At 41.3% G+C, this 14,453-nt stretch overlaps 2 protein-coding genes across 3 annotated transcripts in view; one reads left to right on the top strand and one right to left on the bottom strand.

Moving 5' to 3' along the window:
* The window catches only part of glt1d1 (glycosyltransferase 1 domain containing 1), a 32,105-nt gene extending 31,066 nt beyond the window's left edge, over window positions 1-1,039 (top strand). Inside the window, exon 12 of one of the 2 annotated variants that reach the window (XM_087849013.1) lies at window positions 629-1,039. In XM_087849013.1, the coding sequence (XP_087705139.1) occupies window positions 629-775 (147 nt within the window). In that variant the 3' untranslated portion in view covers window positions 776-1,039. The remainder of the gene's footprint in view (window positions 1-628) is intronic. The other variant, XM_087849014.1, reaches the window with a different exon arrangement.
* A 799-nt stretch (window positions 1,040-1,838) lies between these two features.
* The window catches only part of LOC102784755 (transmembrane protein 132D), a 28,320-nt gene continuing 15,705 nt past the window's right edge, over window positions 1,839-14,453 (bottom strand). Inside the window, exons 4-9 of the mRNA XM_006803133.2 lie at window positions 9,926-10,118; window positions 7,917-8,060; window positions 4,557-4,762; window positions 4,025-4,289; window positions 3,662-3,853; window positions 1,839-3,574 (exon numbers count right to left, since the gene is read on the bottom strand). Coding sequence (XP_006803196.2) covers window positions 2,261-3,574; window positions 3,662-3,853; window positions 4,025-4,289; window positions 4,557-4,762; window positions 7,917-8,060; window positions 9,926-10,118 — 2,314 coding nt within the window. The 3' untranslated portion in view covers window positions 1,839-2,260. The remainder of the gene's footprint in view (window positions 3,575-3,661; window positions 3,854-4,024; window positions 4,290-4,556; window positions 4,763-7,916; window positions 8,061-9,925; window positions 10,119-14,453) is intronic.

Here is a 14,453-nt window from a genome sequence, read left to right as displayed (position 1 = left end):
TGAAGTAAAGCAAAATGGCCTGCTGACTGGCAGTGGCTAAAACTTTGTGTGCCCATTGGCTCAGTGCAGCAGTGAATGTTGGCTGTCATGTTGCAAGAACACTTCAAGGCACTTTGACTTCATTTTGTTGGAGGCTTCTGACAGGCTGCTGGGCCAGCAGATGAGCAAACTAGGATTCTGAATGCTGAGTGGATGGACCTCATTTCTATGAATACGTGATGGTGTTATTACTCCCTTTTTTTATACTGTTGCTCTTTTATCCTTGTCTTTTCTTCGCCATGTTCCCAACACGACTGGTTGTACAGTATCTTTTTTTTCTAACTGTATCACTTTGTTTGTTTTTCTCTTTTTACATAAGCAAATGAGAGGTGGCAGCTATTAGGATAGAAAAAGGGGGTCTGTTGGGCATCCATATTTAGATATGGAGCCACAAATATCTCCATCCTTTGGCTATGTAAAGACACTTTTGAAGTATTTGCTAATCAGTGCACAGGCTTCTATCTGAGTTCTGTTCTTGTGCTTTGGATTATCGTTTATGCTTTAAAAAATATCTCCAGGCACCTTCACTGGCAAGCTTCAAGTGGCATTTGGCAGTGAATGAGACTAATTTTGCCTTTATCCTTGCCAGGAATTTGTGCATCAATCTCAGAGGCTGTTGTCGGATCACGAGCTGAGAGAGAGAGTGGTGAGGAATGGAAAACTCTACGTGGAAGAGCGTCACGGCGTGAACCAGGAGAGAGAAACTTACCAGCGACTGGTGGACACTTTGCACTGAGCACATTAAACTGCAATCTGTAAACTTTCTCAGGGGCTTCAGCAGGAGAGAAGAAGAGCGCGACACTAGTCTCTCTTTGTTGCACAGGTATAATTATGCTCGTTTGCATAATAATGCGGTTTTATCTGTACTACCTGACTGAAAATTATGATGAAGAGTGCTTTAAACCAAAGACATATGACATTTATGATGGACTCTTATTTATGGTTTAATTATGATAAAGGCATGGATACTGTGATTATTCATTCTGCATATTAAATGGTTATTGATCTAAAAAATTATTACGTTTCTCTTTATCAGACTTTTCCAAATGAAGTCCAAGATTTTTCCAGGTTATGCTACCCCTTTCTGTTTCTGCATACCCCTTTATGCTGAAATAACTGGGTTACACAAAGAGAATGAACCAGTATAACTTTGTTTAAAGGATAGAATGGCACAAAAGTCCTTTTGTTTGCTGTTACAAAGGTTGATTATGATATCGTACTGCACCAGCGTAAGCACCGTAACAAAAACCTGTCAAATCAAGAACTGCATTAGTTCAGGCAGGCCACAAAGACGAGCTCAGCCACGATCCCAGTATGGCAGTGAGTCCCAGCGCTAGCCTACTTCAGCTGTCTGCTCAGTTGATGGTTTTCTATACATCCAATTGACAAATCCCATATAGGAAGCACTGTTTAAGCTGCTTGCTGCACACCTTCAAGTCGCTTTGCAAACGACCTTCACCCCAGCTCCTGTGTGTCTTTCTTCTTCCTGATGTGTTTTTTCTGTGTTGGGTCTCGATGCTGCTCTCCACATATCCACATAGAAATCTGTGAGGGGTCCCGAAACAGAGCTACGTTTCCAAATATAAGTACTGCAGATGGAGATAATCTTAATCTCTGAATTAAGCAAAGAAAAAACTGCAGTAGATGACCAACTCAAGTGGCTGGTGCTTAACGTAGAAAATCAATTAATAGGCAATATTGAAGATCAGTCCGTTTTAATGTTAAAAAAGCAACTGAAAATTAACCCAACTTAAAATTATAAATACATCTTTTATGTTGCATAATAGAAAACACCCCTTTTGGTTCTTATTATTTTAATCAAAGCCATATGTCTACTGAAATCAGTGTGGGATTATGCTGATATAGGATATATTTTCAATTTGGAGACACTTTCTCTGGGTGTCTTTGTACTGTATGCATCAGCATGTGAGTGCAACAATTTAGAAGTAGATATCCACATGCAGCTTTAATATTTGGTGGCTTTGTGTGAAAAGGGAGTCCGTCTGAATTGGCCGTCTCAAACACGATCACACACATCTAACTCTCCAATATTAACAATAATATACAGTACATGTACATGTAAAAGGCCTTGATAGGTAATGAAATGTAGAGGAGGGCAATTCCAAAATCATAAATTCTCGACAGTTTTCAGAGTTGGCAAAGGCATTGAGGTGATCAAAGCCACATCTGCTGTACATGTGAGGTCTGATCAGGTTCTCTATTATAACTGGTCCCCAGGCTCTGTGATGGGCACTTGAGGTTCCTCCCCACAGCTGTCCTCCTTTCCAACCCAATGGATGCCATGGCCGTTCTCTCTGGGTGGGAGATGTGGTGAATGCTGGCGCTCTAGTGTGGAGAAGGTTGTGAACTGGACTCTCTTTCTCTTGCTGGTGGGCGAGTGGAGGGACTCTGTGGGCATTGGTTTGCCTCTGAGGGAGCCTACGCAACTGAGGGGAGAATCTGTGACGGAGGCCAGACAACTGGGCCTCCTGGAAAGAGAGCCAGTCTTATCAGGCCCAATGTCTATCACAGTGGTTGTAGTTTGGGAGTCTTGCTGGACCGGGCTGCCCGGCACACTCATCACCAGCTCAGCATCTGTGCCCAGCCATACCCAGTCGTGCCTGTGGCCTGTGGGTTCCTGGCCGTGAGAGGGCGGTTTCTTGTGCCTGAACTTAACAACATATGAGACACAGTTTACCAGAAAAACCAGGATGGCCAGGCAAAAGACACCCAACAAAGCATACATGCCAATCTCTAAGTCTGTTAGAGGCCTGTTTGCCAAAACTTCTTCACCACCAACTTCTATTTCTGTCGTCCCCTGCCCAGGGGTCTCCACCTTGGTGGGAAAGTTGTTGGAGTTTACCAGATTCCTGGGAACCTTCACCGTGCTGGTGAAGCTAACGCTGCTCATATCCTCCACTATCATGTTGTCTGACCCGTATCCTTTGCTGTTCTCACCAGGGCTGCTCATTAGGCTGACATTAGCCACAGTAGTAGGACTACCAGGGTTTCCTGAATTACTGGTCTTACCCACTCCTCCGAGGCTACCGCTGGTTATCAGGGTTCTTTCTGTAGATTTAATAGTGGTTGTGATCTTCTGTATGGCGCTTTCTTCTCTGTCTAAGTTTGGCATGCGTGGTGAAGCATCCTGGGATGGCTTTCTCTGCTTCCTCTGACGCTCCACTTCTTCCCCATCGTTCCCATAGTCAGTTCCCTTGTTGCTAACAGTACTGCTGTCGAATATTCCATCTGATCGCTTAGTGTTCACTTGAAATTTGACCTTGAGGGTGCCGTTGCCTACTGCAAAAGTACTTTTGCGTTTGGACTTCTGACAGGCCTCACAGATGGACATCTCTACTCTGACCAAGACTCCCTCGCCCTCTCCTTCTGCCACCACAGCTGGTGGCGTGCCCTGCACCGACACCACTCCCTGATCTAGAGAGGTCACCGTCACACGGAAAAAGGATTGATCATAAATGTCAAGAGGTGTCTGATTGCCATCACTGAATTGTATCCAGGCACTGACCAAAGCTTCCTAAGAGAACAAAGAAATTGTAAAAAGATTGTACTTTGATCTTTGAATCTAAAATCTTTACATTTAAAAAATGATAAAGGATGTTACCTGTTTGGGACTCTGTAGCACCTCCTGTGTGGTTGTGGTAGCCAGTATGGCCCTGTTGCTTCCTGCACTGAGCTGTAATGTCATGGAGAGCCCTGTAACCAGCTGAACCCCCAGCTCTGTGATGGTCACTTTGTCATCCACAACTCTGATAGTTGTTTTAGCCAAGATGGCATCAGATAGTGGAGAAAACACCTGTCAACATCAGGTAAAGTCACTTTTTTAGGCTGTTTCAGATTTGATCTCATTTTTAACTCTTTGCCTCAGACAGAAACGGTTCAATTCAGAAAAAGAGTTACTCTGTGAAAAGGCAGCAAGTTAGAGCTGGCTCACAAGACTAATCCAAAGAGTATTCCAGTTTATTACCTGGATGGCAGTGGTCCCAAAGTCTTTCCCCGACAGCACTCTTCCTGCCTGTAGCCTAGCCACTCGAGTGTCCTCCACCTTCATGAAGTATCGAACCAACCTTGTAACATCCGCCTGCCAATCAGACCCTAGGAAATAGGCCTTTGGATCCCGGGGGTCTTCTTGCTCTGCCATGAAATGGGTTAGCACCCTCACAAGGGCATGCTGAAACTGCAGCATACAGCCCTTCCCCTTCCGATCGTCTTCATCACTGTTCCAGCCAGTTCTGGGACATGAGCACAAAAACATACGGGCAGGTCAGGCCTATCAAACAGTACATGCTTTCACCTCTATATCAATCACTCAGCCCTGTCTGTCTCTTTATTTGATTGGATCACACTGAATTATTGCAGTGCATTACATAATGGAATCTAACCTCTAAATCCTCGGAGAGATATGATTTAAATTTGTATGAATAAAAAAAATGCCCCTGGAAATCACACCTACTGTAGAAATCAAGCAAAGGGATTTTGTGTTGTTAGTGGTTTCCTACCTTTTTGAGGTGAGGATGGGTACCCTCCAGCTTTTGATCTGGCTCAGCTCTGTGTCTGACACCTCAATCTGGAGAGGAAGCCGGGGCATCCACACATTCAGTTCGAGCTGAGCACTCAGGTAGCTGTAGGTGAAGTTTACCGTCATCTTTATCTTCCCCTTAACCTCTTTTCCATTTACGAAAACATAGTCACACCTGTCGGACACCTGGAGAGGTAAAGATAAAATGGAAACATTCCGCCGGCACGTGAGCATCTTATCATTTTTTGTCTAAGATGATTATGTAAACAATCTACATCAAACGCAGGATTAAACTTGTTCATGAAAGCAATATTCTTCCTGCCAATGACAAAAAATAATCAAGTATTCTCATGAAAGTCACCATTTTAACACATCGGCCATTCCTGCAACAACAAATAGCCATGAAGCAGTTTTGCACTGGATGTGTCACCGCAGTAATGTCAGCTGGCTTTAATAAACTACTGTGATGATCACCGGTGTGAGGCGTTGGGAAGAGGCAGCATTGCAGTTTTATGTTAATCGAAATATCATGTAGTGCACGCTGAGCATCAGTCCTTCACAACCAAGTGCATTCATTACAACAGAATTTCAAAGGTGACCTTTGCAAGTTTGGGCAGCTGCTTCAACATCATTTTGCGTCACGTCAGGAGGTTTCACTTGGTCGTCTTTGGCCAATACGATAATTAACAAATCACTGAACTCTAGTGACTGAAAACACCCAGGGGAATAAAAGGAAATACACTGACGTTGACAGATGGCTAAAGGATGACTACATATATAAGTTACATCTCGAAGCGGTGTGGACCCAAGACTTACGAGATGTGCTGTCACCGGGTCGTGCAATTTTTAGTTCTTTTTTTTTAGAGTACCATGTGTCATCATTGCATCTCGGAACTGCATCCCGTGGATATGGAACATCTTTAGAATAACCCCATCACTCATCATGTCAGCCCTGCTGCTAACTCAGATGTAGTTTCTGCTTTTATACCTAACAGTATATTTCTAAGAAGTGGCACAAAACCTTTCAAATAGATGTCGGGGGAAAAATTTCCATGCAAAGACAGAACAACAGACAAGGGCTCATTTATTTTCAGTGCACTTGTGTTGAATCTTCATGTATTTAATTCAGTGTGTGGGAAGTCAGCTGGTCAGCCATGATTTAAGGCAATTTGCTAATTTTCTACTGTGTTAGAGGAGCACTTTCCAGGACCTCCACCGTCTGCTGTGTTCAAATAATATTCCGAAGAATAAGTTAAAAGGGAATGCCATTTTAAATGTGCCATCCGCCAACTCTCATTCTTTGTCCAAGAATATCCCTCACCATTTTCGGTATCGCAAAGATATTTATGTTAAAATGGGATTTGCCTTTCATCACTGGGTACAGTATTACAGACAGGCAGAAATTAAAAATGCTGAAATGCGCGCTTCACTGACGCAACTCTGCACATGCACATAGAGAGTTTTACTGAATGTGCACAATTAAAATATCCCAATTCCAAGAGGTACTCAAGAGTTTCCACTTGATGTAAATTTTTTGGTTAAACTGCTGTATCACCTAATAAAAAGTTCTGGTTAATAACACGTGCTCAAAAATAAAAAAAAATAAAGGAACACTTTGAAAACACATCAGATCTCAATGGGACAAAAATCATGCTGGATATCTATACTGGTACGGACTGGGTAATGTGTTAGGAACGAAATGCAAATCAAAATGATCAGCCTACAAAGAGCTGGATTCAAAGACACCCTGAAACTCAAAGTGAAACAATAATGCGGAAGTCTAGTCCATTTTGCTGAATTTTCATTGCAACAGCTCAAAATTATACTCAGTAGTTTCTGTGGCCCCCACATACATGTATGCATGCTTGACAACATCGTGTTCCTGACATGGCAGACGGTGCCCTGTGGAATCCCCTCCCAGATCTAGACCAGGACGTCACTGAGGTTGTGGACAGTCTGAGGTGCAATCTGGTGGTGTTGGATGGACAGAGGCATAAAGTCCCAGAGGAGTTCTGTTGGATTTAGGTCAAGCGAGCAGGGGGGCTTGTTAGTAGTATCTATTCCTTTGTCCTCCAGGAACTGCCCGCATACTTTGCCACATGAGGCCGGATAATGTTGTACACCAGGAGGAGCCCAGAATCCAATGCACCAGCATAGCACCAAAGCAGCTGAAACTAATTCACAACCCCCTCTGATACTTAACTGACCAGATCAAAATGTTAAAATGTTAAATGCTCAGATGTAAATCCTTCATACCTTAAGATATTTCCATATTTTTCTCTGTATCATTTCTACACATTTGGGAATCGCTTCCACCAAAGAACAGGGAGTTGTTTTTTTTGTTTGGGTTTTTTTTTTATTTTTCCGGGTCATGTGAGCTATAAATTCCTGATAAATCCTTCCCCATCTATCACTAGCAGATTTGATCTTCAGGCAAAATAGAGGAGAAAATATATCTGAGTCAAGCTGTTAGACTAAGAAGATTAAAGGGAATATTTGTGACTGAATCTGCTATCTGGTCAGCAAACATACAACATGGCTATAGTCAAGGTTGAAAAAGAATATTTTAGTCCACATTCGTCCTCTTGACTGTTCCACATAATTCTGTTTTTCTATAACCCGCACAAATCTGTGCTTGATACAGGTACACTTACTGCCCGTGACCTCGTCTTACTGAAAGTGCATTTATTTATTAGCTGGGACAGCTTCCGTTGGATAAACTTACAAAATTCAATTGCACCAGAGAACTGGAGCCCACTGCATGGCTATTTCTTTTTTTAATCTTGTGTAAATATATCAAGAGCCTTTGACCTCGAAGTCTAGGCACCTGACTTTCAATTTCATCCATAAACAAACCCGGCTTTTTGGCAGTCAGTCGCGCTCACTTATACAGGATAAAAGGGACAAGTCGCGGGATGGAAGCACAGTGGTAGATTGAGAGGTCATGTTGTGAGCAATTTAGTAGCTGTTCATTGTCGGGGAGATTGATGGGAAATGTTGTCAAAGTCTCACTAATAGTTTGTTTTACCATGTGGAAAAGAGGGAGAGAGTAAAAGTGACTTTGGAGCAACGTCTTTGTGTTCAGCTGTCTTTCCCTTGACACATAAAACTAACCTTGTCCATGTGGAGTATTACAAAGAAACTACTCAACTTTCTTATGCCTCTCAACATTAGGACAGGGAAGCAAGGTACAAATATGAAGCACTTTATTGTTGTTGATGGACATACCACTGAAGTTCACATCCTTTGTTCTGTCATTGTTCTTGGAACGTTTAAAACCAAAGGGACGGGGAATTTGTTCATTGTAAAGGAAGTCATAAGGGGGACGTGCAAATCCTACCTTGAGAATGTCTTCATCAGTGGAGCTACAGTCTGTGTAATCAGACACATCCGTGACTACTCCATCTTCCTCCACAGCTACCGTCCTCACAGGCATCACCACCTTCTTTCCCGTCAGCACAGCGGTGTTCAGAATCTCCGTGTCCTGCAGAGAGAGCGAAGGGAAATGAGTTTCATATTCCAGTTCAGTTTTAGAGTTTATGTGGTGGTGCTACTGTCACAGTGACAAAGATTTTTAATTTATTTATTTTTTAATAAGAGTGGCATGGGATGCAGTTAAAGGAGGTAGACAGGAGACACGGGCAATGAAGCGTGACTCAGCGACTCAGCAGCGGTGGCGAGGTAAGAAGGCCAATCCGCCTTTGGGAAGCAACTGGGGGAGTAGAGTTAAGGCTGGGTGATGGCTCGGTCACCACATGGAAGTAAGAGCTAATCTTGGATTTTTTACTGCACAGGCATGTCCCTCAAAGGGATGCTGTATCACTTCACACATGGGCAATTAACCGGAAACATGGACTAAAAATAGTCTTTATTACACATAGAGCCCGCCTGCGATGCATGGTGCATTGTTAATCATAAATGTCACGGAAATAAGAGCGCTCATCCACTTCTGAATGAGTTGGTGGTTCGATTCCTGGCTCCTTTTGTCTCATTGTCTTTTGGCATAGATTGGTTGGGTTAGGGCCTTGTTTGCTTGTTAGCTTCCCTTGGTCTTTGAGTACCTGTTAGGTGACTAAGAGGTGAGCTCTAAAGCACTTTATTCCACAAATAAAGGCTATTTACGTAACACTATAAATGTGAGGTGCCTTGTTAAAATGAATTGATAGTTATTTGTAGGAATCCTTGGATAATCAAAGCATGAAAATGAAGCAGATGGGTAAGTGTCGTTCTCTATGAAAAAAAAGAAAAAACAGAAAACAGACTGCTTTAAATGAAGCTGAATTAATCGAATATTATAAGCTGAAGTGCAGTGCAGTTCTGTGAATGAACAAATCAAATATAAAGAGACATTTGGCGACTCCAAGTATGAAAATGAAGCAGATGGAAACGTGTCCCCTCGAGAGTAAAACCGCTTTAAATTAGGCAGAAATAAATAAACGTGCAACTGAAAACTCTGATGTGAAGGTAGTATCAGTGAAGCTTTTTTCTTTCCTCCCCCCCTCCTATAGAAGTAGTGAGCAGCAGCACTAGCTGAAGTTCATGGAGCAAGGCCAAGAGTGATCAGTCAGCGCTAATGTCCCCTTGAGCCAACCATCAAATCTCCTCCTGTTTGGCCTCAGGTCAGCTTCTAATCCACCAGCGAGATGGGCCATGTCAAATTTACAAATCGGGATACTGTAGCTTTTCCACATAGCTTTGAGCACTTCAGCACCTTTAAGATGGAAATGAAGCATATAGCCTGCATAATCTTGCTAAAGCCTTCATTAAAAGTATAGCAATTATATTTTATTTGTATAAATTACATATTTCAATTATATGTAGTCGAACAAATGTGAAAGTTATCCCTCCAAACAGTGTTTTAGTTAGGAGCTGGCCCCGGTGACAGATAACTCCGATTCAGCACGGCAATTAAATGTGCTATAATGTTTCTCATTGAGTAGAGGAGATTATATCACGGGTTAATAATAGAGGTAGCACAATAAAAGAGGCCTGCGGCACCAAAATAGAAGCACATGAAGCAGCTGTTAGCAGGAGAGAATGACCACATAATGCACGCTAGAACAGAGCAGAACAACACAGAGGAGACATCAGCTAGTTGACAGTCAACAACACAAGGTCACACTCTGCTTAAAATAGAAGCCATTTACTAAACAGTCCAAAGCATATCCAGCCTTCTGTGTATGCAAACCAGACAGGAACAGATCAGAGCAAAGTGCATTTTATGATATTTTCATGCACCGACGCTCCAAGGATGCAATCTAAGCATTATTGGAAACTCTGCTGTTGGCAACATCGATCCTGGTGTTTTACTCTGATTAGGTGTGACAGGAGAGATGACAGCTAACTCACCATTACGAGAGGAGCTAGGCCGACAAAGTCTCTCTGAGTGGTATAGATCCTCATGGCTCCTTCAGTCTTGACTCCGTTTTTGGATGTGGATGGTAGCTCCAGCTTCCATATGATTACCTGGCTGACGAGAGGGCTGCTCAATTCTTCAACTTCAAAATCCATTTGAAGTACCTCCAACAAACTGCTTTCAAGCCTGAATGGTAAGCAAAGAGCTGTGTTAATTTGACAGATGAAGTATGCATTATATACACATGAAATCACACCTGCTTTATAATTTCAGTACAACACATCTTGTGTTAAAATGAAGATAATCAGACTCTTGTTAGCGCAGCTTCATGTTGCCTCGAGTGCTCTTCGGTTCAAGCAATAATGTAGCTTTTAATGTTTCTAAAGAGATCTGTGTATCTGAGGTTAAGTGATTAAACACAGCACAAAAGTTTACTGATCCGAAACTTTGGTTACCGAGAAACAAAAAGATGTGTAGGCACACTCTGCACTTTCAGTTCAATTCAGTTTTATGTATGTAACACAAAAAAACAAACACAAGTGCCTCAAGGTGCTTTATGCTGTAAAATAAAGACCCTGTTAGAGAGAAAACTCTGAAAACTGGGGCCAAGGCAATGGTGGGAAGGAAAAGCTCCCTTTCAACAGGAAGTAACCTCAGGCAGACCAAAGCTTAAGAAGGGGCACCCTTGACCTGGACTGGAGATGAGGGGAAAGAGAAGAGAAAAGGGAAGGCAGCGAGAAATGGGACATAAATATGTTCTGTAGTTTGTCTATTACATGCTATGGGTCAGATTTACTAAAGTGCTGCCTCAGTGCAAAGTGGGTTTTGGCATAAAACAGTAGTGTCAGTGTTTGCAAAGACAGTGCAGTGATAATATTATGTGTACGAGGTGGCAACTAAGAGAATTTTGCAACTGACCCCCTTCCTTTCTCAGAATAGAAAATATTTAAATCAAGCGCTCTAATAGATTTACTAATGTTTGCGACATGCAATTTACTGCTAATTGCTAATTGCTACTGCTAATTGCTAGCACTAATTGCGCTGATATTTAACACAGAAAATGAGCATGTCCTATTTTTTTCACTTGATTTTTAAATAAACTGTGTTTAATTCAATTCACTCTTATTTATATAGTGCCAACAATAACAACAATAAAAAAAATTGTGCTCTTTTTCACTAGGAAAAAAACCCCCACACAGACACCTATGAGCACTATTTGGCAATTGTGCTTACATGCTTTTTCAACCCTTTTAGGGAACTTGGCCCTACAGTGAGTCTACAGCAACGCTTTCCGCTCCAAAAGGCCAAAGCACAGCAAGGCTTCAGACAAAAATCAGCATGTTATCATACTAACAGACTCACATTTTTAGTTCTTTGTCCATTTCCTGAATGTCTGCATAAAAACTTCAATCTCAGTCTTTTCAGTGATTTTTGCGTTTTTCTGTTCCTTCATGATTTATAAAGTTATAGATGCTAGTTTCAGCTGTCCCCTCATTCACAAGGGGTTAAGATCTTTTTTTTTCTAACCAGGGATATAGAGATGTGTATTGTTATTGTGGCACAACGGCAGAATCACAGTCTCCAGCTATTGCACTGTATAGTAACTGAAGCCTGTGTATTATTGTTGTATTTTTGTAGGCTCTCTAATTTACATCACAAAATGCCTTGAGGCGACTCCTGTCATATGAATTTAGTCTTTAATTTCAACGATCAGGTAAAAACCTAACATCATTATTATTATTATTACTATTATTTTAATTAATTAATTAGTTGATTTTTTTAAGTAAATTTCAATTCAAAGTGAGTTTGCGTTTTTCAGTATGAGGAAGAAGTAAAAGCAGTTGAGACTGAGCCTGGAGTTTTGGAGATATTCATCTTAAAATTCATAGTGACATGTTACGAATTTGGCCCCATGGATAGAAGTGTAGAAAAAAAATTTTCAGAGTGCGATGTGATCCTAGTGTTTGTGACAAGACACAGTCCTCTTTTTTAGCCGTGGAGTGGGCTTTGCATCTCTAGGCTTCTTCACAAGCTAAACTAGAAAAGAACAGAGCTGAATTTCTCTTTGCTGACACTCCCCTCGGGTTGCTGGTTGCGTTAAATGGGTGTAGAATAAAAGGTGGTCTGAGGACAGCGGCATCCTGAATACAAAACAAAGTATGAGCCTGTGTAACTTATAATAGCCTCTCAGTGATGACAGCTGCAAGAGAGCTTCCTAGCCACGGATTCAATTTTCTGCCATGGTCGTGTAGTAGTTAGTACCCTGGGTTTATTTGCGGGCATTGTATGGAGCTGCAGAAAAGATGTATTGCTGGACAAAAATGCAATAAGCATAAGCACATGGCCGTTATCAGTCTCACTGCATCTGTGTGTCCATGTTATAAATCTGTGTCTGACTCGTGTGGAGGCACAGCATGAAAATGACCTCCAAAAAGGCTGCACACCAGCCGCCTTTTGTTGCTTTGAAGTAACAACAGGAGAAACTGAAAGTAGTTTTTTATTATTCCTTCATTAAGTTCCAAACGCAGCAACAAAGCACAGAAAAAGCTGCCTCTGTTTGCTTCTCTCAGTCATAGCTGCCATCATTAGGAGCGAGACAGAGATTGAGTGTAATTTAATCATTTTAGGCTATTGCTCAAAGACCCAGGAATAAGATAATCGCATTCTGGTCAACTGTCAAAACAAGATATGTTTAATTCAGATAAACATGCCTATGTGGTATGAAGTCGGTATTAACCGTATTAAAACACATATCCAACAATATGGGGGATGTTTTTATGTGTGTGTTATTTACACCCCCTGTAATTTATTGTGGAGCTTACAGGGAATGGATGCTTCAGCATCTTGTTTACGGATGGCAGTCTGCCTGAGAATAGCAGTGCTTAAATATTAAGATCCACACCAAGCCCTTTGCAACTGAGGATAAAAATAAATAAATAAAGCTTAAATGTATAAATACAGCAAATACTTTCGGTGTTTGCTAAAGCCAGCTAAGCAAAAAGTCCGAGAAGTCCCCATAGTGGTGTGACAGTAGACGCTCCCAGCAGGGGTTCCGTTAGTTTCATGACATTTTAGAGAGGATTAGCAAAAAGACTGGGTAAATAAATATTTTAACCCATAAAGAAGTTGTAATAAACAATGTCACAATCCACGGCAAATGGGGAAAACAACATAATGAGGTCAAACCTATAATGACAATAAATTCAGTGTTGTTTCTCAGATTATGGCAAGCTGTCTAATGTTGTATGAAATCTGACAAAGCAATCTTCCACAAAAGCACGCTTAGCTTTACCATTTTTGAATGAAGCTGTATAGTGGGTGTAAATATATATATATATATATAAATATAAATATATATATATTCACACACAGATCAAAATTTTGTTTCACAAACATCTTTTTAAAATTTCTCTAGTGGCAGAATCTAACTCTTACAGTTGACATTTAAATCTAAAGTGTATATGTTGAGCTGGAAGAGTTCTGCAGGCACCTGCATACGTCTTTCACCACCATGCAAAACATTTATTCAATAGAAATAAATAAATAAATAAATAAATAAATAAATAAATAAAGCATCCAGATTCTCTTTCCGTGCCATTCTTCGTATAATGCCATTTGTATTAGGGCACATGGTAATGCACAAAGGCCTATAAATCATGCCCACTGTATTCTAAGCCTATTTTCAGTGCTTTATTCATTTCTGATTGAATTTTCTGATTTCCCATGGGCCCCACCCTGACCGTTTCAGGTTCACCTATGAGTCACTACATTTTAAACATCTTGGAATGACCATCCAGAGGTTAACATCTGTGCTGCCTGTAACGGAAATGTTTCCGGTGATTGGATGAAAGGTATTTTATGCACTCCAAAAGAATTGCAAGAAAACCAGTCATCCACTGCTTTTGATTCTGAATAAAAAGCTTTTTAGCTTTTAGTAACAACATAGTCTTTGTTACTATGTTGTCGTTTTGATTCAGAAAGGTGCTAGCATAGCCCTAATGGGCTTTTGCCTATATAATTTAATAATAATACAAATTTCAATATAATAATTGTCTCCGAATGAAGTCGATGCTTTATTTAATTATGATACAATTTTGAGATTTCCCATGGGCCCCCAGACTGTGGCGCTGTCAAAGGTATTAGTTGAGGAAATGTAGGCAGGTCAGCGACAAACTTTACTGGAACTTTCTGAAACAAACTCAGGTGGCGTGTGAAGAGACCCGAGGGCTGTGCAATTAGCCTGAATTAGTGTTAAATGGTACAGAAAATGGTGAGTGCTGGCACCAGATGATCCATCACAAACATGGACGGCGTAGATGCAGCTCTACACCGTCCATATCACACTAGAGCAAACTCTAAGCCCACGGATATCAAGTGCACTCTTGCTAACTTTTTCTGCAGCCCGGAAGTGCCACGAGAAAATAATGTTCCACTGCGCTATTTTATTTTTTTTCATCCAGCGTTTGTGTCTATTGGTGCAGCCATAACCACAGAGGAACCTGGCAAACCTTGCCCCCATCG

This window comes from Neolamprologus brichardi, chromosome 12 (assembly GCF_056152115.1).
Source record: "Neolamprologus brichardi isolate AB-2024 chromosome 12, ASM5615211v1, whole genome shotgun sequence".
In the NCBI taxonomy this organism is placed as follows: domain Eukaryota; kingdom Metazoa; phylum Chordata; class Actinopteri; order Cichliformes; family Cichlidae; genus Neolamprologus; species Neolamprologus brichardi.
The sequence above is the reverse complement of the archived record's forward strand: the minus strand, read 5'-3'. Positions and strand labels throughout refer to the sequence as shown.